At 35.5% G+C, this 25579-nt stretch overlaps 1 protein-coding gene across 2 annotated transcripts; it reads left to right on the forward strand.

Moving 5' to 3' along the window:
* Positions 1-3784: 3784 nt before the first annotated feature.
* On the forward strand, positions 3785-25301 carry LOC131078120 (MADS-box transcription factor 14). 2 transcript variants are annotated; one of them, XM_058015796.2, is made up of 5 exons: positions 3785-3863; positions 3977-4076; positions 4312-4353; positions 24657-24698; positions 24787-25301. In XM_058015796.2, the coding sequence occupies exons 1-5, from the start codon at positions 3838-3840 to the stop codon at positions 24928-24930; spliced, it is 354 nt and encodes a 117-aa protein (XP_057871779.2). In that variant the 5' UTR covers positions 3785-3837; the 3' UTR covers positions 24931-25301. The 2 variants fall into 2 exon arrangements, with proteins under 2 accessions (XP_057871779.2, XP_059077554.1); XM_059221571.1 differs by lacking the exon at positions 24657-24698.
* Positions 25302-25579: the final 278 nt, after the last annotated feature.

Genomic DNA, 25579 nt, shown 5'->3' on the forward strand with positions numbered 1-25579 from the left:
GTAAAGAGACCCAAAATAAAGTCAAACTAGTGTACAAAAAGAATATGCTTAAGTTGATGTAGTGGATTTTCAATAAGCATTTTCTGCAATACAAGACTAGAAGCTATTAGAATGTTTTTGGCTTTATTAGCATTTAAGAATTTCAAAGTCTATGAAATGGATGTAAAATCCACATTTTTGAATAGGGAGCTAGAAGAGGAAGTTTACATTGAGTGAACAAAAGGATGTTAGAATTCAGATAGAGTGGATTTTGTATGTAGATTGAGTAAATCCTTATATAGAGTCAATCAAGCTCCAATAACTTGGTATTCTAGGCTGGTCATATACTTGCAACAACAAGGGTTCTAGAGAGGTTGTGTTGACAATTCAACCTATACACAAACCAAATAAACATGTCCACCAAAAGACAACACAAGATTCTAAATATTCAAAGGCCACCGAGCATTTTCTAGACGAGTTTGACATATGCCCTTACTCTCAAAAACAATAATGACAAACTTCTACCATCTATGAACCAAAAAAAAACAAATCATGCAACATCCTCATAACACATAAAATATATCCAAAAACATAAAATATAATCTTCACCATCCGGAGGAATGCAAAGCATTCTACCACTTGGGCATTAAGTACTCTTTCCTGCATATTGAAATTGCCACAACTATAATTTTATAGATAGATTGTACCAACACAAATTCAATAGCAACACTAGATAGAAAGACATGCATCAAACTCAACAACAACACCACAAGCTCAATAGCAACATTACACAGAGAACTACAATAGGACAGGATTATATCTGGACCAAACTCCATCTGGTCCATCAAGTTTGGCATCAATGACAACATAACTCAGATTTCCAACAATTTTCCCCTTTGTCATTGATGGCAACTTGCAAAATAAGCATAGGTACACCAAAAGGTCTTTCCTAACATCAAGATTTCTTACCCCCTTTTACATGAAAGATAAAGGGCACAACATGACATAATAATCTCTGCATCATCCCTTTTGATACTATTCTCCAACAACCCAAAAAGAAACCACATACTCTATTGTTCACCCTTAGAGAAACAACAACATTAGTCTAGGAGACAAAGACGAAGCTCTAAATCTCCCTCTGGAGAGATGCACCTCATCTATGCATCTAGTTTGAGAAAGAAGTGGCAATGATCCCTAGTTTCACCTTGAGATACTGAAAGATATCCTTCGCCAATGCTATAGTAAAAATATTTGCTACCTGTTCTTTTGTACAAATATACTCCAATTTGACTTTCTTTTTTGCAACTTTTGTCTTAAGAAATGATACTGTATTGAGACGTGTTTAGTTCTTGAATGCATTACTAGATTCTTTGAAATATTTATGTTTCTAGTAGTGTCACATATGATGGGAATAGCTTCATCATACACTACTCTAATATCTTTAAGAGTTTTTTTCATCCACCTAACTTGAATACAGTAAGATGTTGTTGCACCATATTTTTTTTTTACATTAGATAGGCATACTGCATCCTACTTCTTACTTAACCAAGAGACCAACCTATCTCCCAAGAAAAATGTACCTCCACATTTGTTTTTCCTATCATCAATAATTCTAACCCAATCAGCATTTCTGTACACTTTTAGCATGAATTTTTCATTCTTCTTATACCAAAGACGAAAATTCAGGGTTCCTTTCAAGAACTTGAAAATCCTCCTAACTGCTTGATCTTTTGACTGCTTCAGATTAGCCTTAAATCTTTCAACTAAACAAATAGCCTACATAATATCTTGTCTAGAGGTGGTTCAATATAACAATCATCCAATCATGGATTTGTACTTTTGCAGATTTATCATCTTTGCTCTACTTACAACCAACAACTAAGGAGGTTGCAACTAGTTTACAATTACAATGGATGCAAGATTTCCCTATAGCCCTAGATGCCCCTACATCACTTCATCTTAAGTATTAGAGCTTCTTTACCATTGGAGGATTTTGATTCTACTTATGTGATCAATTCAATACTTGGGCAGACATCTTGTGTTGTTCATGTTTGTCACATGTACACTTTTCTTTTTCTTTTCTCTTTTGGAGAGGGGTTTTCTCCCATTGGGTGTTTTTCTAGTTCCTCATTTGTAAGAGTTGTATCGATATCTACATGTGTACCTAAACATGCCTTTGTTTCCAAATCCAATTGATTCTTTCATCTTTATATTCTAATGCAAGAGCATCTAGGGTGTAAAAGCAATATTGCATCACCCAAAAATATTGTTTAAATTTTCAGTAAGGGCTATTTTTAGCAAGGTTACTATTTTTAGTAATTTTGGATTTGTGTATGTATGGACCTAAAAACTAACCCCGAGAAGTATAATGGGAAAATATAATTACTCAAGAAAGAATAATCTCAATATCATGTATCGTTCGGGAGATATTAATCTTTCAATGTTTAAAAATCCTATAAAAAATATTCAACTTGAATTTTGGACCCTTAGTTGATTGAATTGGACCTTGATGAAAGTCTGATCAATTCTTGATCTAGGGAAAACATGGTGTAGATCTCTTTTATATCTTTATTTTAAAAAAAATAGGGCCCAATCGGGTTCCTGGATCAAAAGATATGGCCTCCAAAAGTTGTGCTACTTTAAGAGAAAAAACTAAAAATTCTCAAAATATTCCAATGAACACCAAAACCCATTTTCAACATATTCTAATATAAGAAAATGAGATACAAAGTGGTCATCCTCAAAGGGGGAAGTTACACTTTCCAAAACATTCTAGGGAAGTTAAACTTCCCAATATAAAGAAGACAAACATAGGTTATAGAGTATAGTTCTAGTAGTGCAAATCGTGGCTCTTGCTTGCAGCTTATTGTAATGAGAGAGCCCATGTGGCTAGAGCATGTTAGCTTTTGAATGTTGTAATTTCATTTCATTGAGATAATAGAAAGAAAGTGTTTTCTTTCTTGCATCTTCTGTGAATTTCTCTATTGTTGTTGTGTGTTTGGGTTTGTAAGGGGAATACCCTTCATCACATTCATCATTATCTCTTTAGCTTATCCTTAAGTTAATCTTAAGGGGGGTGTTGGATTAGGTTAATAATAGATTAAGTTAATCTTAAGGGGGGTGTTCGTTTTCCTTTTGCTGGATTAGGTTAATAATAGCTTCAGTTGTCTCATTCATTATGATTGTGACACTTGACACTAGTTTATTTTATCTTTTCTTGGGGTTTGCATGTATGGTTTCATTCATCTTTTTATAAAGATATATTCATTCCTTGTAATCAATAACCTTATTGTGCATCAATACAAAATTCTTAGGTTGTTACAAATCTATCTTGCTTAATATTTTTGTGTGACAAGTGTTGTGCTTCAAAATCATCCTTGGGTTTGTGGGGTTCAATCTATAACCCCAACAAAATATTTGATAAAATTCATTTGTCACAAAAATAAAATTGTGTGAAATATTTGAGTATTATAGATTTATTGTCAAAAAGACTTTTTAGGGTATCTCATAATTGAGAAAAATATTTTTAAGGCTACTCAACAATTTGCATAGTAGTAATCTCTCATGATTAAAAATGTAATTTTTAATTTATTTTTTTATAAATATTTTTTAACTTATGACTTCTTACCTAACCTATATAACAAAAAATAATAATAATTAAATTTGATTCTTACGAACCTAAAATTAGAATATAAGTTTTAAATATTGTGTACTTTTATTATATATATAAAAAATTGTAATTGATATTATATCTTATTATATACATTTGTGCAAAATATTTATTAAGAAGTTATTTATGTCTAATATTCTATTTATAAATAGGCATTATGGTTGGAGGTGGAGAACCTGCAAAGAAGGATGATACATTTAGAAAAAAATTCCAAGTAAGAATTTTGAATTAATTATATAATATTTTTGAATAATTTTTCATATACTTTAAATCAGACAAATCATTTTATCTTGTCCAATAATAAGAATTCTTAAACTTATGATACAGGCACATGATTGGTGAGGACTTGGAATTATTAAATTTTAAGGAGTTGCAATGTCTTGAGAAGAAAATCAGTTTGGGTGCTAGGAAGATACACTCAAGAAAGGTAATTGATAACAGCTTTTGAATTTAGTTTGATATTTCATATTTTTTCTTGAATATATTTACTTTAATGAACATAATGCAACCTTATATTAGTATCCGGCAAGCACCTGTTTGAACATTTCTTTTCAACTAATAAATATATGTCAAGAAAGATATAAATGATTTATATTATGGTTACATTGGTTTTAATCAAAATTGCATTATCTCATGTTAACCATGCTATGTAAATATTGTAGGAGAAAGTTTCACTGGAGCGTATTCGATCTCTAAAAATAAAGGTAGCATACAATTTGTTTATGAAGAAAGTATTATACTTTTTTAATATTTTGATTAATTAACAATATATAGTCCATATACACTATATCTCAAAAACAATATATGTATGAAGTTGGTTCTAAAAAAACATTAGTCTATTACTAATAGAAAAAGATTACATTTTTTTTCTAATAAATAGATAATTAAAAGATATGATACTTTGAGTTTATTTACTTTATCTAGAGGGCACTTTCAAATTGCGTTGTAACATAAAATAAAAACTTAATAAGTAATTTCGCTGACTCCATTAAAGAGCTTGTAAAGCTTAGATTAAGACTTGTGCATTATTCTTTGTGGTACATTATTGTTGGGAGGGAAAGTTCTGATATGTTCCTCCATCTGGTGAGATAGAGTTTACTTTGTGTTAGGCTAGTCCTCTAAGTAAATGTGTGAAATATGGTAAATAATTTTGTATTCCATAGCTATCCATTTCATGTGGTATGTAATGCCCAGCCTAGGAACCCTAGAGGATAAGAGTAAAATATACAAGAAATGCATGGAAATATTTTCTTTTTTGAAATGCATGGAAATATTTTCTTTTTTGAAGTAATAAAGTTTCATCATGTATTGCATATATAAGTATAATGTTCAATCTCAAGATAAGGTCAACTATGTGTTTTCCAGCTATGCACATAAAGAAGTCAAAACTCTTGGAACTCCATCCAAGATAACTAAAGCCACCTATAAGGGTTGCCTAACATCGCTACCTGAGCAATGCATCCAAGGCAAGATCAATATCTGTGAAGAACCTTGCTGTTTCTAACTGCTGATACTGGTTTCGTTTATGTTTTGGTTTTGAAGTTTTGTAATTTTTTTATGTTTTTGAGAGGGTTTATTGTTAAAAAGCAAATGCATATAAACTGATAAAACTCACAAAACTGAATATTCTGAGATTACTATAAGAAATGACAGCTGCAAATATATAACTTCATTATTCATTGAAACCTTTACATAAGCATGCATACCCGGATGAGAGGATTATCAACTGCTGATTCAATTTTCTGCTTAAAAAGCAACTCTTGAAGTAGTTTGATTCTTCTTTGTTTGTGCAAATCAAAAGAAAACTTCTAGAAATGGGACGGCTATCTTCTCCAATGCTGGCCGACTTTTCTCTACCCAAAATCAATGTTATTAAGAGGTCTCCTCCATTAAATTGAACCATTCACAATGCAAAGGGGTTCGGCTATAGTGCATGCTGGTGTACGGCCTGCTAGAGGTGTCAATACTTTGAATTTCAATGATCAGACCCGCTCCCTAACTTGCTAATTAAACTCCTTTAATTCACCTTAGAACCCTTGTTCAATAAGCACAATTTTGACCTCTGTTTGAGGCCAACTCTGAATGCAAACTTTAGCTGGTATTCCACAACTTCAAAACGTTGGTCAATGAAGAATGTACGTTCTCCAATGCCTGATAATGCTTGAAAACCTATAGAAACCCTTGGTCTCTCCAAATCCCAATGCTCTCCAGAAACAAGTTGAAAGGAAATAATTACATAATGAGTTCGATTTCTTTTGCAAGCCTTATATTTTCTCATGAAGTTCGATTTCCTCTAAAAAACATTTAATACTTAGGAAATCTTTTAACATTTAAGTAATATTTGACCCTCATATTTAATTGAATAAATGGCCCCCTTTTATGATGAGTTGACCCTCAAGTTATAACATTATAATGACACCTTTAATTATTTAATTATAATATGAGCCATTTAAATATTAATATCTCCTTAAATACTTATTATTTTGCTATGCCACCTGAAATGGGAGTCAATACTGCTAATCACCATGTGACTAGATGCTCTGCTAAAAATAGAAAGGGTCCTTCTCAATCAACCTTTCACTTACTATAAATAGTAAGTATAGCACATGAAGTCCAAATGATGCCAAATGAAAGACAAAACGAAGCATACTGAATACTGGAGAAGACAAGAACCTTTGTTGACCAAGTCTCTGCCTCAGAAAACCCTTTGTCCACACTCGTTAGCCTACAAGGGTCAAAAAAATAGGCTAATCTACCTGATACTGATGTCTAGCTAGAAGGGGATATCACAATCCGCCGTCCCTGAAATTGCTTGTCCCCAAGCAACCTCAACTCTAGATGTAATATATCTCCAGTCTTCCAAGTGGCATCCTCAATCGGCAAGTCCTTCCATTTAATCAAATATTCTTTGATGGTTTGCCTCCTCAATTTCTTCTATCTGACATCCTGGATGGCCTCAGGTACTAAAGTCAACTTCCCCCCATCATCCAAGGGTGGTAGGACTACAAAAGGAACCACACGATGTCCTAACACCTTTTTGAGGCGTTACACATCAAATACATTATGGACTTTGTTGTTTGCTGGTAAATCTAGCTCATAAGACACGTCACCTACTCGCTTGATAATCCTTATAAGGACCATAATAACGTGGCTTAAGCTTCTCTACACCACTCTCCCTACGAGTGGACTGGCGATAGGGTTGTAGCATAAAGTACACCATATCTCCAACCTCGAAAGATCGCTTAGTCCTCTTTTGATCTGCATATTGGTTCTATTGATTTTGCACCTTTGCAATATTTTCCTTGAGAGCTCGCATGATGTCTTGGTTATCTTGTAGAAGAGCTCCAGCACTAGGCACTCTGTTTTCAGCACTAGGCACTCTGTTTTCACTCAGTAGTAAGTCCAGGAAACTTGGCACTTCATAGCCATACAAAACCATGAATTATTTCATCTAAATCGACATGTGGTGAGTAGTGTTATAACAGTACTCCTAGACATAAACCAATTTCACCCAAGCTCGTTGTTGTCCTGCTATATAATCCTTGAGGTATTCTTCCACCCATTTATTTATAATCTATGTCTGGCCATCTGTCTTTAGGTGGTAATTGGGGCTCCGAGTAAGCTCGGTTCTGTTGGCAATATGAAGGAATTGATTATGTGTTGCATTGATGTTTTCATTGATGTCAACACTAGTTGTTATGGTTGTTTACCGACTTTCAGTAGAAGGATCGGATTGGGAAGATTATCAGTTGATTGTCACCGGTATGATCTCAATGATGGAATAAGTTTGTATGAATGGTTTATATGCTTCTGAAGTATGTTTCAGTCAGTCGGTATTGACTCGATGATCGGATGCTATCTTATGTTCTAGTAAGTCTGCTTTGTAGGTCCGGTAAGGGTTTCACCGGCAGAGCTTTATTGAAGATTTTTGATGTAATGCATAAGCGATGTTGGTGCAGCTTCTAGAAGAGATCCAGGATGCTGATGGTGATTGTGTTCGTGCCTCGACTGATTGGTGTCATTGCTTTGGTGTATGTGGATCTAATTTAGGTCTGGTGCTCTCTAGGTTATGGACCAGTTTCATGAAACATGTTGGTGGATCCTTCTGATGCGCTTCCGGGATATTTTATTGATTGGATTATGTTTGTTTGGCCTTAGGCCGACATGTTTTATGATTTTATTTTTGGATAATGTAATGGATCTATTGAATTATCATTTTGCTGGCCGACCTAATTGGTAAGGTCCCAAGTTGGTATAAAAGTGATGTAAGATCTCATTGTAGATCATACGTATAGGCAAGGAGCGAATAATGTAATAATCATTTGTGAAGATGATTTGGTCGATCATAGGTGATCGAGTTGGCTTTTTGTAAGAGGTTTTAGACCTCCGATATTGAGCTTAATCGGAACTGTAATCTAGCATGTTTGATGCTATCATAGGCAGTTCTTCTTTCTGGATTGTTGTCTGAATATTTTGAGGTGGTTAACCTCTTTTGTAGTCAGTGAGACTCCATTGTGATGAGCAGTGTGACTTCCTACATGTGCAGACCCCTTATTGTAATATTTATTCATCTGATCAATGGATAGATATTGTGGGTCTCCAATCCCATTGAGATTTTTCCTCCTTGAGGTTTTCTACTTATAAATCTATGGTGTTATGGTGTTCATCTTTTTGGTTGCACTGTTGCTTATTGTTATATGCTTTTATGTTTACTGATTGTTGAGTTGTTGTATTAATAAGGTTAAATTTCTCCATTTTAGTAGAACACTGATTCTGCCCCCCTCTCAATGTTCTTGGATTCCAATAATTGGTATCAGAGCCTTTTGCCTCAGAGGAAGCCTAACCGCTTGAGGAAGATCCTGAAACTGGAATCCATGGAGATGTGTTTGAGGAAGCAGCTTGAAGTTGCTCTTGAAGATTTTGAAGCTAAAAAATTTAAGAACATAAAGCTGGAAGATGAACTTAGATCTAAAAAAGAATTCATTATCACTCTACAAGAAAAGCTATCTAATTCTCAAGCTAAAAGGAAGGAACTTATGCAAAATCAGAATGATGAAGAGAAGGATGCCCTTAAGGAGCAATGTCAGAAGTTGAGTCAAGAAAATGGTGTGATGAAGAAAGAAATGCAAGCCCTAACTATGAGGATGTGCAAGGAGATTGAAGACTGGAAGAAGAATGAAGAAAATATTGCTATATCTCTGAAAGACACATTTGAAGAATGCATTAGGTTGGCTCATGAGAATGATATGTTGAAAACTGAATTGGTGCAATCACAGAACAATGAGGAAGAGTTGGAAAGAATGATGACAATCCTAAGAGGAGATTTGGATGCTGCAAATGAATACAAAGATAAGTTCAAGGTTAGTTCTACTAAACTTGATGAGTTATTGAAGGATCAAAGGTGCAAGGGAGACACTAGAGGAGTTGGATTTGAACAAGGTCAGAGCTCCGGTACTACAAATGAAGATCAGGCATCCGGTATGCAGAATGATCAGAAGGTCAACCGGAATCAGAGGTCACCGATGAGGCAACCCAATGCACATAATTCAATGGTAGATGTTTTGTTTGCAATAAATTTGGTCATATGACAAGACATTGTAGAAATAGAGAAAATCAGGATAACAATGCAGTTCCTGGTCAATGTTCAAATTGTAAAAGATATGGTCACAAGGCAGAAGATTGCAGAATGAATGTGAAATGTCATGCATGTGGAAAGTTTGGATAAATGGCTAATCAATGTAGGTCAAGGAATGGTCTAGGTTACAGTAAGGTAATTTAGAAGAAGAATATCACTTGTTATGCATGCAATAAAGTAGGACATATTGCTAAATTTTATAGAAGCAAGAACCTACCGGCAGGAAGTGATAAATCTGATGAAAAAGGAAAGAAGAAGGTTAATGACATTCAAAAGGAGCATGAGAAGAAGTGGGTTATGAAGTCTAAGGCACAACTGGTAAAATCAATTGCCCCAAATGTTCATTTGGCTGAAGGATATACCTTGGTTACCCAACCAACAGAGCAGAATGTTCCTGCACCGGCAAGAAACTCATCTGGTAACTAAGGCATTCGCCTTAAGGGGAAGCAAATTGATGAGAGATCTTGCATTGCCCCTGGTAGTGATCTGAAAGCCTATTTCAAATCTTTTGGAGAAGTCAGTTTGAAGTTAAATGACGAAGATTTGTTGGATCTTGTATCTGGTTTGGTTTACCGGTAAGTCACTTTATTAGTTATGATTTGGTCATACATCTACAGTTAAGTATTTCAGAATTCTTGATAGAGAATTAGAAGTTTGGTCCTAGATGTAATGAAGTGATATTTCTTGGTTACTCTAAAAGCAAAGCATATAGATATTATAACAAAAGATTGCAGAGAATTGTTGAGAGAACTAATGTGAAAGTGGATGAGAAGCACAAAGACCAAGTTAAATCTTATGACAGAAAACCTACAGTGGAAATGATCATAACTGAATCGGTAGCACCTGTACCGGATCAGAATGTTGAACTAGTTACCCCGACATCATCAAAAAACTCAACTGCAACTGAAGATCAGAGCAGTGAAATAGAAAGTTTGAAGACTCCTAGGTATGTAAGGTTGAATCATTCAGAAGATCAAATAATTGGACAAGAAGATCGTTGCCAACTCATGCGGTATGTTTAATTTCTCAAGTTGAACCTGCATCAGTAATTGTAGCTTGTAAAGATAAATGTTGGATATAAGCTATGGAAGATGAACTGGATCAATTAGAAAAGGACAATACATGGACTTGGATGTTTTTGGGACTAGGCTTGATTAGTTTACAAAGGATACTCTCATAAGGAAGAAATTGATTATGTTGCATCCTTGCTCCAGTAGCTAGGATTTTCAGATATTTTCAAGGTTTTTCTGGTATGGTTTTTGGTTTATGAGGATTTTACACTGAGCATATTCAAATGCAGATTGGGCAAGTGATGTTGATAACCGTATAGACTCATCTGTTGGAGCATTCTTTCTTGGGAAGAAGTTGGTTTCAAGGATCAACAAGAAGCAGTCATGCATTTCTTTATGTACTGCTGAAGCTGAATATGTTGCAGCCACAATGAATTGCACTCAAGTTCTACAGATGAAGCAGATAGGGGTAGATTGCAATGAACAAGTAGTTATTCACTGTGATAACTCTATTGCTATTGACATATCAACAATCCGGTATTTCACTCCAAGACTAAGCACATTTCTATCAAGTATAATTTTCTGATTGAGAAGAAAATGAAGTCAGATTGGTTGGAGGAATCATTTTAGCATTTGAGAGACATGTTGGGAGTTTCTTCCCTTCCGGTAGACTTGAGTAATGCCAATTGGCATCAGTCCGGTATGCATTTACAAAGGTTCTATTCATTCCGGATTGATGAGTTGGTGCTACTACTTAGGAGTAGTCAGTAGTGTGGTTCAGAGGCTCTATGATTTTTCTTTGGTGTTTATGTCAGATTTCTGACATTAATTTCAAAGGGGGAGAGATATATATGTGAAAAATAGAGCTTAACGAGATATCAGTCTAAGGGGGAGATTGTTGGCACAAGGAGGAGAAACATAATTTCAGATTGGTTGTATCCCATTGGGGAGTTTGGTTCAGGTCTATGGATGGTCAATTGGTACAGAGATGTTTGGTTCAGAGCTTCATTGCTATATCATTTTATGGGAAATTGTTGGTTGTCTTCCATAGGGGAGACTTGTTTGGCACTTCTTGGCACTTGGATGTTTTTCACATCTAGTGTTGCCATCAATGCCAAAGAGGGACATTATTGGCAATATGAAGGAACTGATTATGTGTTGCATTGATTTTTTGTCATTGATATCAACACTAGCTGTTATGGTTGTTTACCGACTTCCGGTAGAAGGATTGGATTGGGAAAATTATCAGTTGATTGTCACCGGTATGATTTGAATGATGGAATAAGTCTGTATGAATGGTTCATGTGCTTCTTATAATATTCCCCTTAATTTTTTTTTGTTTTTAGCAATAAGAGTTACAAGCAAACATCATAACCCGTTAAAGTTAGAAAAATAATCCAAACTGCTAAAAGGGAACCCTTCCACCTTTTATTCACCGAGAGCCCAATCTGGGAGGGTGAGAGCATACGGTGTTCCGTGGATCGTTAGCACCATAAATCAAACTGAAATTACAATGCATAGGCGGCAAGCCAGCTCCTTCTGCTTATCCAGCAAGATAGAAACTGAACTCTTGGTGGTAAACCAGCCAAGGGAAATAACAAGAAACTGAAACTCAATCACTCTACCGCATTTTTCAGAAGGAGGATACTACATTAAGCTATCACTCTACCACATATTTCAGCGGGAGGACAATTGCATAAAACTTATCACTCGACCGCTTATTCAGTGGGAGGACTGAGTACATAAACTGAATTACAAAGCAAGAAAGCAGCTAAGCCAGCCTCTTCCACTTATCCAGTGGGAATTACAACTAAGAACAGCAAGAATGATTGATCAGTACTATTGAAACAATCTTACAAAATAGAGATATGAGATAAGAGAAGAAGCTTAATGTTGATCTCAAACAATCCACCATCAAAATCACACCACACTTGAACACTGCTGCTGTTCTAATTCTGCAAGCTAGAAATCACACTATCCAGCCACTATTGGAAACACCAAAACACTCATAACTTTCTCAAAACTAACCAGAACCACACCAAATTAAATGCAAATGACTAAAATAACATAGGCAACCAATCCAATACCTCAAACTTGCAACTTGGAAGCCCCAAATGTGTTGCATGCATCCCAAGGTAAGTCTGAAAATGGTGCTACAACAACAAACTTTGATTTGCAACCAAAAATTGTGATGACCACCAAAAGCCACGCCAAGATAGGAGAATGGTTGTCTTCCCAATACGATTCCAAAGAGACGAATGCAATCACTTGGTCAAGAGGTATGAGCAAAATATGGTTAAGACTGATCACAACAATATCAAACACTTCATGCATTAGAAAGACTTGAATGAGAGACAGCAGAAATGGGTGAGTAAGCCGCAGGCTTACGATTTCGATATTGAGTATGTTAAGGGTAAAAACAATATTGTGGCAGATGCCTTATCCAGAAGACCCCATTTAAGCTCACTTTGCGAGCTTACTGATGATTGGAGAGAGTTGTTGCTTGCTGATTATGCCAAAAATCAGTTTGCAACCAGCCTTATAGAAGGTACTTTTCATGATGAAAGGTACAAACTGGTTGAGGGATTGATACTGTACAAGAGAAGAATCTTCATAGTGGCTGAATCTAAGATTAAAGAGAAGATTTTGAAGACTTTCCATGACATCCCCCTTGCTGGTCACCAAGGTTATTTCAAAACATATAGGTAGATCCGGGAGAGATTCTCTTGGAAGGGACTTAAAAATGATGTTTTGAAGTACATTAAGGAGTGTCATACATGTCAGAGGAACAAAGATGAGCACACTCTACTAGGTGGTTTGTTACAAACCCTTGCCTATTCTTGATCAAAAATGGGAAAGTATTTCTATGGATTTCATCATGGGGTTGCCTCGGGCTCAAGGGAAGGATAGTATCTACCTGGTGGTGGACAGACTTACAAAGTTTGCTCATTTCTTCGCCATCACCAGCTCTTTTATAACAGCACAAGTTGCTGAAGTGTTCTTCAGGGAGGTGTTCAGATTACATGGGTCATCGAAGAACATTGTGAGTGATAGGGACAGCAAGTTCCTAAGCGCTTTTTGGTAGGAGATTTTCAGATTGTGTGGTACTGTGCTCACTCCAAGCACCAGTTATCACCTTCAAACTGATGGGCAGACCGAGATAGTGAATAAGTGGTTGGAAGGTTATCTTAGAAACTATGTCTCGGAGCAGCAGGATACATGGGTGAGATGGATTCACCTAGGGGAATATTGTTACAATTCCTCCTATCACATGTCCATCTGGATGTCACCATTCATGGAACTATATGGTTATGAAGCTCCTAGCTTTACGAATTTGGTGCTTGGTGATAGCAGAACCCCTCAGGCAAAAGATATGATGCAGCAAAGTCGAGATATTTTGAGGATTCTGAGGGACAATCTCCAGCATGCATAGAATCAGTAGAAGTTGTATGCTAATCAGTAGCAAACTGAGCGCACCTTTGAGGTGGGCGACATGGTTTATTTGAGGCTCCAGCCCTACAGACAGTCTACTCTCAAGAAGAGCGGGGTTGAGAAATTGAAGCCACGATTCTATGGGCCTTTCAGAGTCAGTAGAAGGGTTGAAGAAGTGGCTTATGAGTTGGAATTGCCAGCAAGCAGCAGGATCCATAATGTATTTCATGTGTCTCACCTTAAAAAGGCTCTGGGACATAATGTTGTTGCTTCAGCTGAGTTACCTCCACGTGATGAGGAGGGAGAGTTGGTTTTGGTTCCTGAAGCTATCCTTGAATTCAGGGAACGATCTTTGATGAGAAGAGTGATCAGGGAATACTTGATCAAATGGAAGAATCTACCAACAGAGGATGCTACGAGGGAAAATGAGGAGATTTTATTGCATCCAGCCTTACAGTTGCTTGAGGACAAGCAATTTTGGGGAGGGCAGACTGTAATGTCCCCTTCTCATTGACAACCTTCAAGTGGTCCATTAAGCTATTCTTGAGACCCGTAGGCTAGGTGGAATGAAGAATGAGGGTCCAACATTGATGAAGCGAGGACTTACTATTTTTAGTAAGTCAGAGAATGGCTATTTTGATGACACTGTCCTACTGAGCTCTCCATGCTCTGTCATTGGGCGCGAAGATCATGCTTTTCAGAGCATTAGTTCTTGACTTACTATTTTTAGTAAGTGGCAGTATGGCATAATTTTATTTCTGACAGTGGACCGATTCCTGATCCTGCAGTAGTTCAATGGTCTTCCTGGCTCAGTTTCATCCTGGTTTTGACAGTAATTAGTATGGGAGTCATATGTAACGCAATTAAATATTATTTCCTTATCTTAAGGTTTAATATTTAATTAATTTGATTAATTGCTACTGATTTATAGAGTTTGGGAATAATGTCTATTATCTCCTAAGTTTGGCGAAATTCATGTGTAATAAGGATGTCGAAATCACTTAGAGGATTATTATTTTTTATTACATCTGTAATATTTGCCAGTGTGTATAACGTGGGTCCATGCCTTTGGCGTGAAGTTTGACTTGTGGGAAATGGCGCTACACTTGGGATCCACATGTGGTGAAATGAAATGCAAATGAAAGGAGTTGAGTTTGAAGGAATTTGCATTTGGGTTTGATGGTGAAAAGTTATAAATAAGAGCCTTCGGCTCCCATTTGGATCATCTTGAAAAATTGTAATGTTATGTTGCCGGTTTGGCGACAGAACTTGAGGCTTTGGAGTGCGTTTCCCTAGTGCTTCCCGGTTTCATACTTGAAATATAGTACCTAGCTATGTGTTGTATTCTACTACATTCTCAGAGTTGGTCTTAGGCATTTTTGGTGTTGAAGTGATTCTGGAGACTTGCTGGTTTGCTTGTGGTTGAAGTACCTTTTCGATCATACCTCTCTGCTGAAGCGACTGACAATTATGGGTATCATCTCCTTCTTCCTTCCCAGCACTGGCGATAAACTTTGTGAGTTTATAGCCTGTTTGTTTGACTTTTGAATTTGTTATGCTAAATCGAAATTCCTAGGTATAGCATGGGTTTTTGTTTTGCATTGGGATGCGTGCAAAATTAATAAGGGGTTGTTTGGGTTGTGGCTTTGATTGGTTGTTCTTGCAAGTGAAATATTGTGGGATTGGGATTTGTTTGAATTGATTTGGATGTATATTGAGGGAGTTATGAGCTTTTTAGCATTTTCATAGGCTGCTGATTTGTAATTCCAGCCTGCAGATTGGATATAACAGAAATTCATTGTTCTTAGTGTTATAATCTGCATTTCTCTCCTCATCTTATCTCTATTAATGTAAGGTTAAGTAGTAGTACCACTAACCAGTTTTGTTTGTAACTCTCATCCCACTGAAAAAGTGGAAGAGGCTAGCTTGCTACCCAATATCAAGCAACTCTGTAATTTTCAGTCCTCCCACTGCATAAGTGGTCAAGTGATAGCTATGTGTAATGGTCCTCCTGCTGCTTAAGCGATCAAGTTGAGGTTATTATGTAATTGCAGTCCTCCTGCTAAAATATCGTGGTTGAGTGATTCTTATTTTGTGTATCTCACTTGGCTGGTTTATCGCCAAGTTTCCTTATTCTCCCATTGGATAAGCGGAAGGGGCTGGCTTGCCGCCCAAGCATTGCATTGTGTTTCAGTTTTCTTAAGCTAATGATCCCCTCAACACCGTATGATGTTACCTTCCCACATTGGGCACTTGGTGATCAGAAAGTGGAATGGTTACTTTCCAGTATGGTTTCAGTTTATGTTTTCTAACCTTAACAGGTTAATTTCTTCTTGACGTTATCGCTGGCCTAAAAATTCAAAAAAAAAAAACTGGGATATTACACTTCAATTGTGCCAACTCTCGAAAACTTACTTCAAGATCCTTGACATCAAATCTCTCTATCAATCTATGAGTGAATTCATCATAAGTGGTAATGAGGTTATGGCCAAGAGTGACAAAACCATGATACCACCATTTGTGAGTAGCTCCCTCCAAGTGTAGTGTAGCAAATTTGATAGCGTCCTCTTCAGGCATTGGTCTCAATAATAGATAGTTATCAAGATTGTGTACCCATGCCCTAGCTGTACACTTACTACTTCCATCAAAATAAGTTAATGTAAGCTTACCCAAAGCTTGTTGATAATTTGTTCTCGCTGGAGCATAATATTCATTTCTTCCACCATTTCTCCTATTCCTTTGATTCATGAACTGATCAAAGGTCCATTGTTCTCTCAAATCAGGAGGTAAGGTACTATATTCCAAGTAAGACTGCCTTGCTTCGTCCCCAAAAGGTACAGTTGCAGTAACTTGTGGTTGCTCTTCTCTTGGAGTGAAAGTAGGGAAGAAGGGTCTAGAGGCCGATCCTCTAGTGGCTATAACATGTTGATTAACTTTCATATCCCTACCATTACCGTCCAAGCCATTGTTGCGATTATTCCCTCAAACAACACTACTTTCTCCGCCATTATTTTGTTGATTCTGATTTTGAGTAGCTTGTTGATCCAATTTTGCTAGCAAGCGTGACATCATATCAAGCATGGTATCAAACTTCCTTTCAGCTCTAGCATCTCAATCCTCTTCTGCCATGTTTTGAATTTCTTTACCGTTATCTCTTTCTCTCAAAGCCTCAGAAAATGTTTCTGCTTCAGTAACTTGTGAAATCTGGAATTGCTATCTTCTTTGTTCTCTATTATAATGTCTAATGTCTCTTTCACTCATCTAACAACTAAAGTAAGATTATCACGAGATGACAGGATATTGGCTCTGATACCACTGTGAAGAACCCTACTGGTTCTAATTGCTGATACCGGTTTTGTTTATGTTTTGGTTTTGAAGTTTTGTATTTTTTTGTGTTTTTGAGAGGGTTTAACATTAAAAAAAAAATGCATATAAACTGATAAAACTCACAAAACTGAATATTTTGAGATTACTATAAGAAATGACAGTTGCAATCATATAACTTCATTATTCATTGAAATATGAAACTTTTACATAAGCATGCATACCCGGATGAGAGGATTATCAACTACTGATTCATTTTTTTGCTAAAAAGTAACTCTTAAAGTAGTTTGATTCTTCTTTGTTTGTGCAAATCAAAAGAGAACTTCCAGAAATGTGATGGCTATCTTCTCCTATGTTGGTCGACTTTTCGCTACCCAAAATCAATGTAATTAATCTAGGCCTCCTCCATTAAATCGAACCATTCACAGTGCAAAGGGGTTCAGCTGTAGTGCATGCTGGTGTACAACCTTCTATAGGTGTCAATACTTTGAATTTCAATGATCAAAACCTGCTCCCCATCCTACTAATTAAACTCCTTCAATTCACCTTAGAACCCTTGTTCAATAATCACAATTTTGACCTCTATTTGAGGCCAATTCTAAATGCAAACTTCAACTGGTATTCCACAACCTCATAATGCTGGTCAATGAAGAATGTACGTTCTCCAACGCCTGAGAATGCTTGAAAACCTGCGGAAACCCTTGGTCTCTCCAAATTCCAATACTCTCCAGAAACAAGTTGAAAGGAAATAATCACATAATGAGTTCAATTTCTCTTGCAAGCCTTATATTCTCTCATGAAGTTCGATTTCCTCTAAAAACATTTTAAATAACATTTAAAATGTTATTTCATTTCATACTTAGGAAATCTTTTAACATTTAATTAATATTGGACCCCCATATTTAATTGAATAAATGGCCCCCTTTTATGATGAGTTGACTCTCAAGTTATAACATTATAATGACACATTTAATTATTTAATTATAATATGAGCTCAACAACACAAATTAAACTTAAAATAAACCCAAATTAAACTTAAAATTCCAATTGAACTCCACAAAGACCCTCAAACTTGAATGACTTAATTTTCATTAAATCAAATATAAATAAGGCATATTTCACATTCTAGTATTTAATTATTTCAATGATATAAAATAACCATTAATGCATGTAATAAGATGACAACATTTTCCAAACAACTGACTATATGTATAAACAGTCATTACAGGCTAACTCAACTCGACGACTAGGTCTTTTGAAAGCTACCAACTATGGTAGTTGGGACTCAAAATAATAAAATAATTTAAATAGTGAAATCAAGATAATAAAATAATTAAAATTATTAAAATAATTTTAATAGGGTATCTGGCCAATGTGTTATCTCCTTTTAACGACTAATTGGGATATGGGCATTGCTCAAATGTATGAAGCTAGGTGGATTCGATGCTCGATACTTGTAGCCATTGAAACATTCACACATCAAGTGTACTTGCTCATGCATATGTATAAATAACCAAATTAACTCAAATCATTGAAGGAGAGTTTAACATCATATGCATTCTCGTAAACTTGAATGATAGGATATCATCCCTTCTATATATAATTATCAATTAAACTTTATAATAATAATTTCAACTAATTAATTATATTAAAAGGCAACATCTATATTATTTCTCTACATCTACAACAATAATTCTCTAAACGGTGTCAACATCATAATATTGTTAGTAACATGATACCTCATCAAATTAAAATAACACAAAATATGATTCATTACTTTTAATCAACTAATCCGTTAACATCACTTATCTCATTCTAATCATTACTCAAATCAGCATTTATATCCACATTTCTCATATGGCAATTCTGAATCACAATGTTAGTCTATGCCAATCATCAAGCACAATAGGTCTAGATTATGCCACAACAACAACCCAATGAGTCAAGTAACCAAATAAATCATGCAATGGTTATCACAACCAAGCACAAGAAAAAAAGAATGTATCTCAATGAAACAACATAAACAAGGTTACCATGGAGCAATTTAATCACATCAATAGTCTAGAACAATTGCAAGACATATATCAAAGCAGGGCATAATATAACACTCAAGATCATATACATTGCAACAATAAAGAGTCCAAAGCAAGATCGAACACCACAAAATGATCCACATCCAAACTACAAGTGATACAATCCATGGAACAAAGCCAATTCCATATAAAGAAGTATGCAATGTAGAAAAGCATACGAGAGGGGCTTGTTGAGAATGGGTGTCTCAAACTTATTGGCTGAAATATTGATCAGATGGTATTTGGTTTTTGCAGTAAGCGATTCGGTGAGGAAAAATTTCATGTTGTTGACTAACTCCAAAGGCGGCTGAATACCTTTCGTGGTTTACACACAGCTGGAGATGCAGGGAGTTCGATTAGACTTCAATAAGTCTTGGCGATATAGCGTGTAGAATGATTTTTTGAAGTAACCTTAGAGTTCGATAAGTCACTTTTCTCTCTGATGAGATCTTTGCAATAAGATTGTTTAGTGTCGAGCAAAAGTGTTATCGGTAGAACTTGAGATTTCAAAAAAGTTATTTTGATGCCGATTTCCGATTCTATGCCGATAAGCGATATTCTTGGCAGGGACCACGACTGACTCATGTTATCGGTATAACTTGATTTTTTGGCAAAGTTGTTTTAATGTCGATTTCTGATTCTATGCCAGTACGCGATAGTCTTCGTGGGACTTCATGTTATTGGTAGAACTTGAGTTTTCAGAAAAGTTATTTTAATTCTGATTTCCGATTCTCTGCCGATAAGCGATAATCTTGGTGGGTACCACGAGTGACTCATGTTATCGGTATAACTTGAATTTTTGGTAAAGTTATTTTAATGCTGATTTCTAATTCTATGACGATAAGTGATAGTCTTGGTATTGATGTTATGTGATATTAAGGCCATATTTGCATGATGCAAGCATAAATGGGTCCTAGTGAAGTATAGGGATGCAAACACTAAGGTGAGGGCCCCAAACAAGATCTAAATTGTAAGGGGGCACAATTTAGGACACTGCAGGAGCTTTTGACTGCTTCCACGTAGAAAATCTATGGAGAAGTCAAATTCTCATTTTGGCGATAAGTCAGTAAGATCTTCAAGAAATGCATCACATAAATTTTTTAAGGATTGGATATTGATCATTGAATTCTTTAACTTGCACCACCTAGATTGAACAACCCTTCCTATGAGCTTTCTTTAGCTGCATAGCTAAGATCTGATGAAGCTCTAGTGGTCTTTGAATGCCATGGATTTCAATGGGGTTAACATAATCAAGGCATTTTACCATCTTGCTCTCACAATTGACTGCTGATTTATGTTCAACCAACCAATAAATCCCTAAAATTATATCATATGATCCTAAAGGTGCAACCCATAGAAGAAACATGAATCCACCTTTTACTCTGCTCGATTTCCACATTGGACTGACCAAGAATTTTGCATATATCCAGGTCTAACTAGTAATTTTGATACTATTTTAGGATTTATGAAACATTTTGTAGCTCCAGCATCTATTAATATAGAAAAAACATGGCCATAGAGCTTACCCAAGAGCTAGATAGGCGTGGCCTGAAATTTAGCTTGACGATTATCAACTGCAGCATGGATTTGGTGTTGAGGTGGCTTCTGCCAATTCCATCCCTTTTTTCTTTCTGTTCGTTGAGGACAAATGTTGGCATAGTGCTCTCCACCACACACATAGTATCCACCACGAGGTGCCTTTTACTCACTAGGCTTGTCCTTATTGAAGTTGCTTTTATTATTGTTTGCCCATTTCTGAATTCTGCCATTTCCACTTTCACCCTTATCCTGATATTCATTGTTTTGTTTCGAATTTCTGGCTTGGCGGTTGCCTCCTTGTTGGTTGTGATTGTGGGGTTTGTTATTCTTGTATTTGGCATCTTTATTTTTGCAGTAAGTGGCTTCCTGTTGAAGCTTTTGTTCTTGTTTGAGAGCCTTTCCAAAAGCTTCATGCATGGTTTGCGGGTCAAGGAGGTCTACCTCCCCTCCTATTTGAGGATGTAACCCCAAAATATAAATTTTCGAATGCTGAAATACTCATCTTGTTGATATTGAGGCACATATTTGAGGAGGTGAGAGAACCTTTCCCAATGCTGAGTAACTGTCAATCCTCCTTGCGTTAAATTCCAGAACTCTGTTACCTTTCTATCAAAGAAAAGTTGGGGCAACCACCTTTTATCTAAAGAGTTGCAAGAATCTTTCCCAAGTGAGTTCTCTTGGCACAAACTTCTTTTCAAATTCTTATTTTCCCACAAAGTAGCCGCTTCCCCATTAAGTTGGTAGGTAACTCATGATGTCTTGGTATCATGAGGAAGATTACGAAGCTTAAAGTACTTTTCCATTCTAATTATCCATGCTTCAGCTTTCTCCCCGATGGTATTTCCATTGAATTTTGGTGGTGTGACCTTTCTCAGATCCTTGCCCAACTCCTCTGCTATTCTTTCTCGGTTGCCACCTTCTAGGTTTTCAAGTCTTTCATTTGCTGCTTCATTTATGTGATTTTCATTATGCTTTTGTCTATCACAAATTCCTCAAACCTCTTGTTCATGGTTTACCATTCGAGTGCCTTGCTGGTTTAGAAGATTTAACATTTGGTCTATCCTCTCGCTCAGCTCATTGCTCGGGCCAACACGATTAGCATTTCTAGAATACATGATGATGACCCTAGATGAACATACTTCTATCACAGTATGATAAGACAACACATGTTACAGTAGAAAAAGATCTCTTTATTATTCATCTATATATTATAAAATAACTTTGTAAATATAGCTTTGTATATAAAATAACTTTGTAAATATAGCTTTGTGCATAATAATAACAAGTTTAATATTTCTATCGTCACATACACCTATGGCTCTACATCAGAATCAGATGAAATTATTATAATATAGGGACATTCAAGCTTCTTCTCATCTTCCTTTCCCTTTCCCTTAGAGGTGGTTTCAATATCAGGAACATCTAGCTTGTTATTATTAACCACCGGTTCAATAGGAGGAAGAAAAACTGGTTCATTGCTATGAACTACCGGTTGGACAGAAGGAATAGAAACTTATGCTTTTGGCTTATTACTACAATTCTTTGATTTTGGAGTTGTTATCTTGGTAGAGGTAGGCCATTCCCTTTGAAGACACTTGATGTCTGAGGCCAATGTCTCATCATCTGCTGGAAGAGGACACCATGAATAATCATATTTGGTGGGAGTTGGGACGATTTTCGTTAGCTTGAAATTGGGGCAAAGGCTAGAATATAGATTTTCGTGTGCGGTTTTTTTAAACCTCATCCTGTCATAACAAAACATAGATGTTTTGCTGACTGTTAGCTAAATTTAGTTTTTATAAACTCCCTTACTATTAGTGAGCTCATAGGTCCTAGTACTGAACCTTCACTTTGATACCAAAATGTAAGGACTTTCATACATTACTAGTTTTTCCAACAAATTCAACCACATAATAAGGTCATATAAAGATATTATATGCGTGAGAATTTTAGTAAGCCTTATTGTATTTCACCACATTGTAACATTGTAACAACTTGGCTCATGACAGAGAAAATGACATCAAAAACCTCAACATTAAGCATGAAACATCACAGTTTTACATTTGGACTACGGAAACCTCGAAATGTGACCGCCACATAATCCATTAACTCTTTGAGCTTCGTCATCAGGATTGTGCCATTCTACACATTTCATAAAGAATCAAGTGAGGTCATCTTGTGGTTAATGTGGACCATTGATTGGTTGGAATACATATATCAGCATATCTCATGTCCATAGGAAAAAAGTTGGATAGATAGAGGTTAGTTAGAAGTTAAAAATTTAGGAAGTGAGTAGGCATTGAGTCATAAAATGAGTTTTATATTTGCATCTAAATTGTAATGAGCTTGCGGTGGACTATGGACTAATCTATAATTTGTATATAGTAGATTAATAAACTTTACAATCATTCTACTATTGGAATTATTAAGATTCTTTTGCTCTCTTCATGATATTTTCACTATGTTAATTCTAGGATGCATTATTGGACAGTCCTATTTCTAGATCTTCTATCCATGATTGTATAAGGGGTATCAGAGAGAATTTTCAAACCTTGAGAAAGTGGAAAGAAGTTTGAAAGATCCTTGGATTAACAAATTGGCAAATTGAGGTAATCTGCATGTTTTTGCCAATAGAGCATTTAATGTGAGGCGATTGAAACCTTGTATCTAAAGCATCACCTCGAGGCACTTGCACTAGATGTGAAGGAAAGATGCCAACAAAGAGAGTGCCTGGTATAACAAATGTTGTTTAGAAGGAAAAAAATTGTGACATGATGAGGGCTAGGAAGATTTGATTAGATATTATAGAAGATAGAAAGAGAGGTCTAAGTTCTAGACATGCAGATGAAAGTGATGATAATGAACCAGGAGCCCTAGATCAGAATGAAGAAGTCCGAGAAGAAGAAGAGTTGACTAGATCAAGATTTTGAACTCCATTTCTAAAATTTGAAGGAGACCTATAATTTAAGTTTTTAATCATGTTGGTAATTTGAATATTGAATAATTAACTGATTGGATAAATGATGTGGAAGAAAACCTTGAATTTAAGGAAATTGGTGATTAAAAAAGAGTCGAATTTTCTAAAACTAAGTTAAAAGGTCATGTTTCCATTTAGTGGAGAAAGTTTAATTAGATAGAAATAGAAGAGTAAAAAGAGAGAATCCCATAGTGGGATAGGATGGTGATATATTTGAAAAATCAATTGATAACTACTATGATTAGTTAGAAATGCTGAAAAAATTACAAAACCGAAGGCAAAAGAAAAAGACAGTGAAGTACGCATAGGAGTTCCACATGATGAACATTAGAACTGGACATAGTGAGGCTAGCAAGGAGAAAGTGGTACAGTGCATAAACAGCCTTAGAATAATGTCCAAGAAGAATTAGGCCTGGTAAAAATTACCACTATTGAAGAAGCCTACCATTTTATGCTAAAAGTTGAAGAAATTTGAATAGAATATTTGAAATAAGGCAAAAAGGAAGAGGAGGAAGAACCTGAAGCGTTTAAACAAGTAGCGAAAGGAGACCATATGCATACCAAAACAAGGAAAGAAGTTCATAACACAGATGAATGGAGTGAAAAATTCCAACGGAGGGGTGACAAAAGCTTCTACCACAAAAAGACGAGAAAGTAATAGTACCTATCATAATAATGGATATTAGAGGAGAGATGGAGGATTTCATATGAAGCCTTTTAGAGGCACCTGTTTCAACAATGGAAGAGAAGGGCATCAAGCATTTGAATACCACCAAGGGAGTGTATTCATAATATATTATTTATTAATACATTTCCATTACATTTCTTATATTTATTTTATAAATAAAATAGCTAAATTTTCTTTATTGATATTAAATTTTCTGAACATCTAACATATTTCTACCCATGTTTTGAATTTTGAATTGGAATTGCTATACAAAACTGCTCTAATTTCCTCGGTGGTCACAACTGTACTCATGTTGTTCTGGTAATGGCTGATGATTTCATTGTACTGCAGGAAAAATCACTTACAGTAGAAAATGCTAATCTGGAAATAAAGGTAACAGCCTGTCCTATGCATATATCCTAATTGCCATCAAAAAGCTTGTTTTGCTTTTGACCACTATGAAAGTCTGTATATGATACAGATTGGTGCAAGTATTGCCATCAAGAATTTGGAAACAGATGCTGCAACTCAACAAGAACTGCCTCAAACTAATCTCAATCTCATGTACTTCTCATCATCAGAATTTCTGCGAACTAGTTTTTCATCTCAAAAGGAAAAAATTTAAGGAGAAGTTTTTGTACCTGTAGCCTGTGATGAATTCAAGTGTACTCCATGGTCCATGAGATTTTTCCGCAACTCTATTGAACCAGATCATATATGAGGACATCCGACTGCCAAAAGGAATTGATATGTTGTGATGGGTATATAATGCTTGAATTGGTATTAAAATGTCATATCATTGTACAATCCTGGTGGATTCATTGTGATTTCAAAATATAATATACATATCAACAGACTAGATCAGACATGCATACACATAAAAAAAAATTGTACGTGCTGCTGCTGTTTTATTTATCCTTATTTTTTCAGACAGCTCTGAGATTATTTTATTATTTTTATTTAAATATATTTTATACAATGTTATGTTAGAAAACCGACATTATGTGTAAGTTACATTTTTATTTCTATTTTTAATAGGATAATTAGTTAGTAGAAAACCATTAATATTATCATTTTAATATGTTTTAATTTTTTATACCTAATTTTTTAGCTATAAAAATGATAAAGTTTCTTTTTATTTTTATTAGAATTTGCTTTTGTTGTTGGTTGTTGATTTGTTTAAAATCAAATAATAATAAAAATAAAGATAAAAGTTATTATTACTGAACAAGATTTTCTTTCAAGAGTCCTTAAATATTAAAAAATCGTAAAAT

The sequence above is a fragment of the Cryptomeria japonica genome, chromosome 5 (assembly GCF_030272615.1).
Source record: "Cryptomeria japonica chromosome 5, Sugi_1.0, whole genome shotgun sequence".
NCBI lineage: Eukaryota > Viridiplantae > Streptophyta > Pinopsida > Cupressales > Cupressaceae > Cryptomeria > Cryptomeria japonica.

Excerpts from the sequence above, each read along its gene's own strand:
- LOC131078120 (XM_058015796.2), top strand. The coding sequence starts at position 3,838 with ATGATACATTTAGAAAAAAATTCCAA. Across the intron at positions 4,354-24,656 it reads TTCGATCTCTAAAAATAAAG|GAAAAATCACTTACAGTAGA; the intron begins GTAGCATACAAT and ends ATTGTACTGCAG. Across the intron at positions 24,699-24,786 it reads ATGCTAATCTGGAAATAAAG|ATTGGTGCAAGTATTGCCAT; the intron begins GTAACAGCCTGT and ends TATATGATACAG.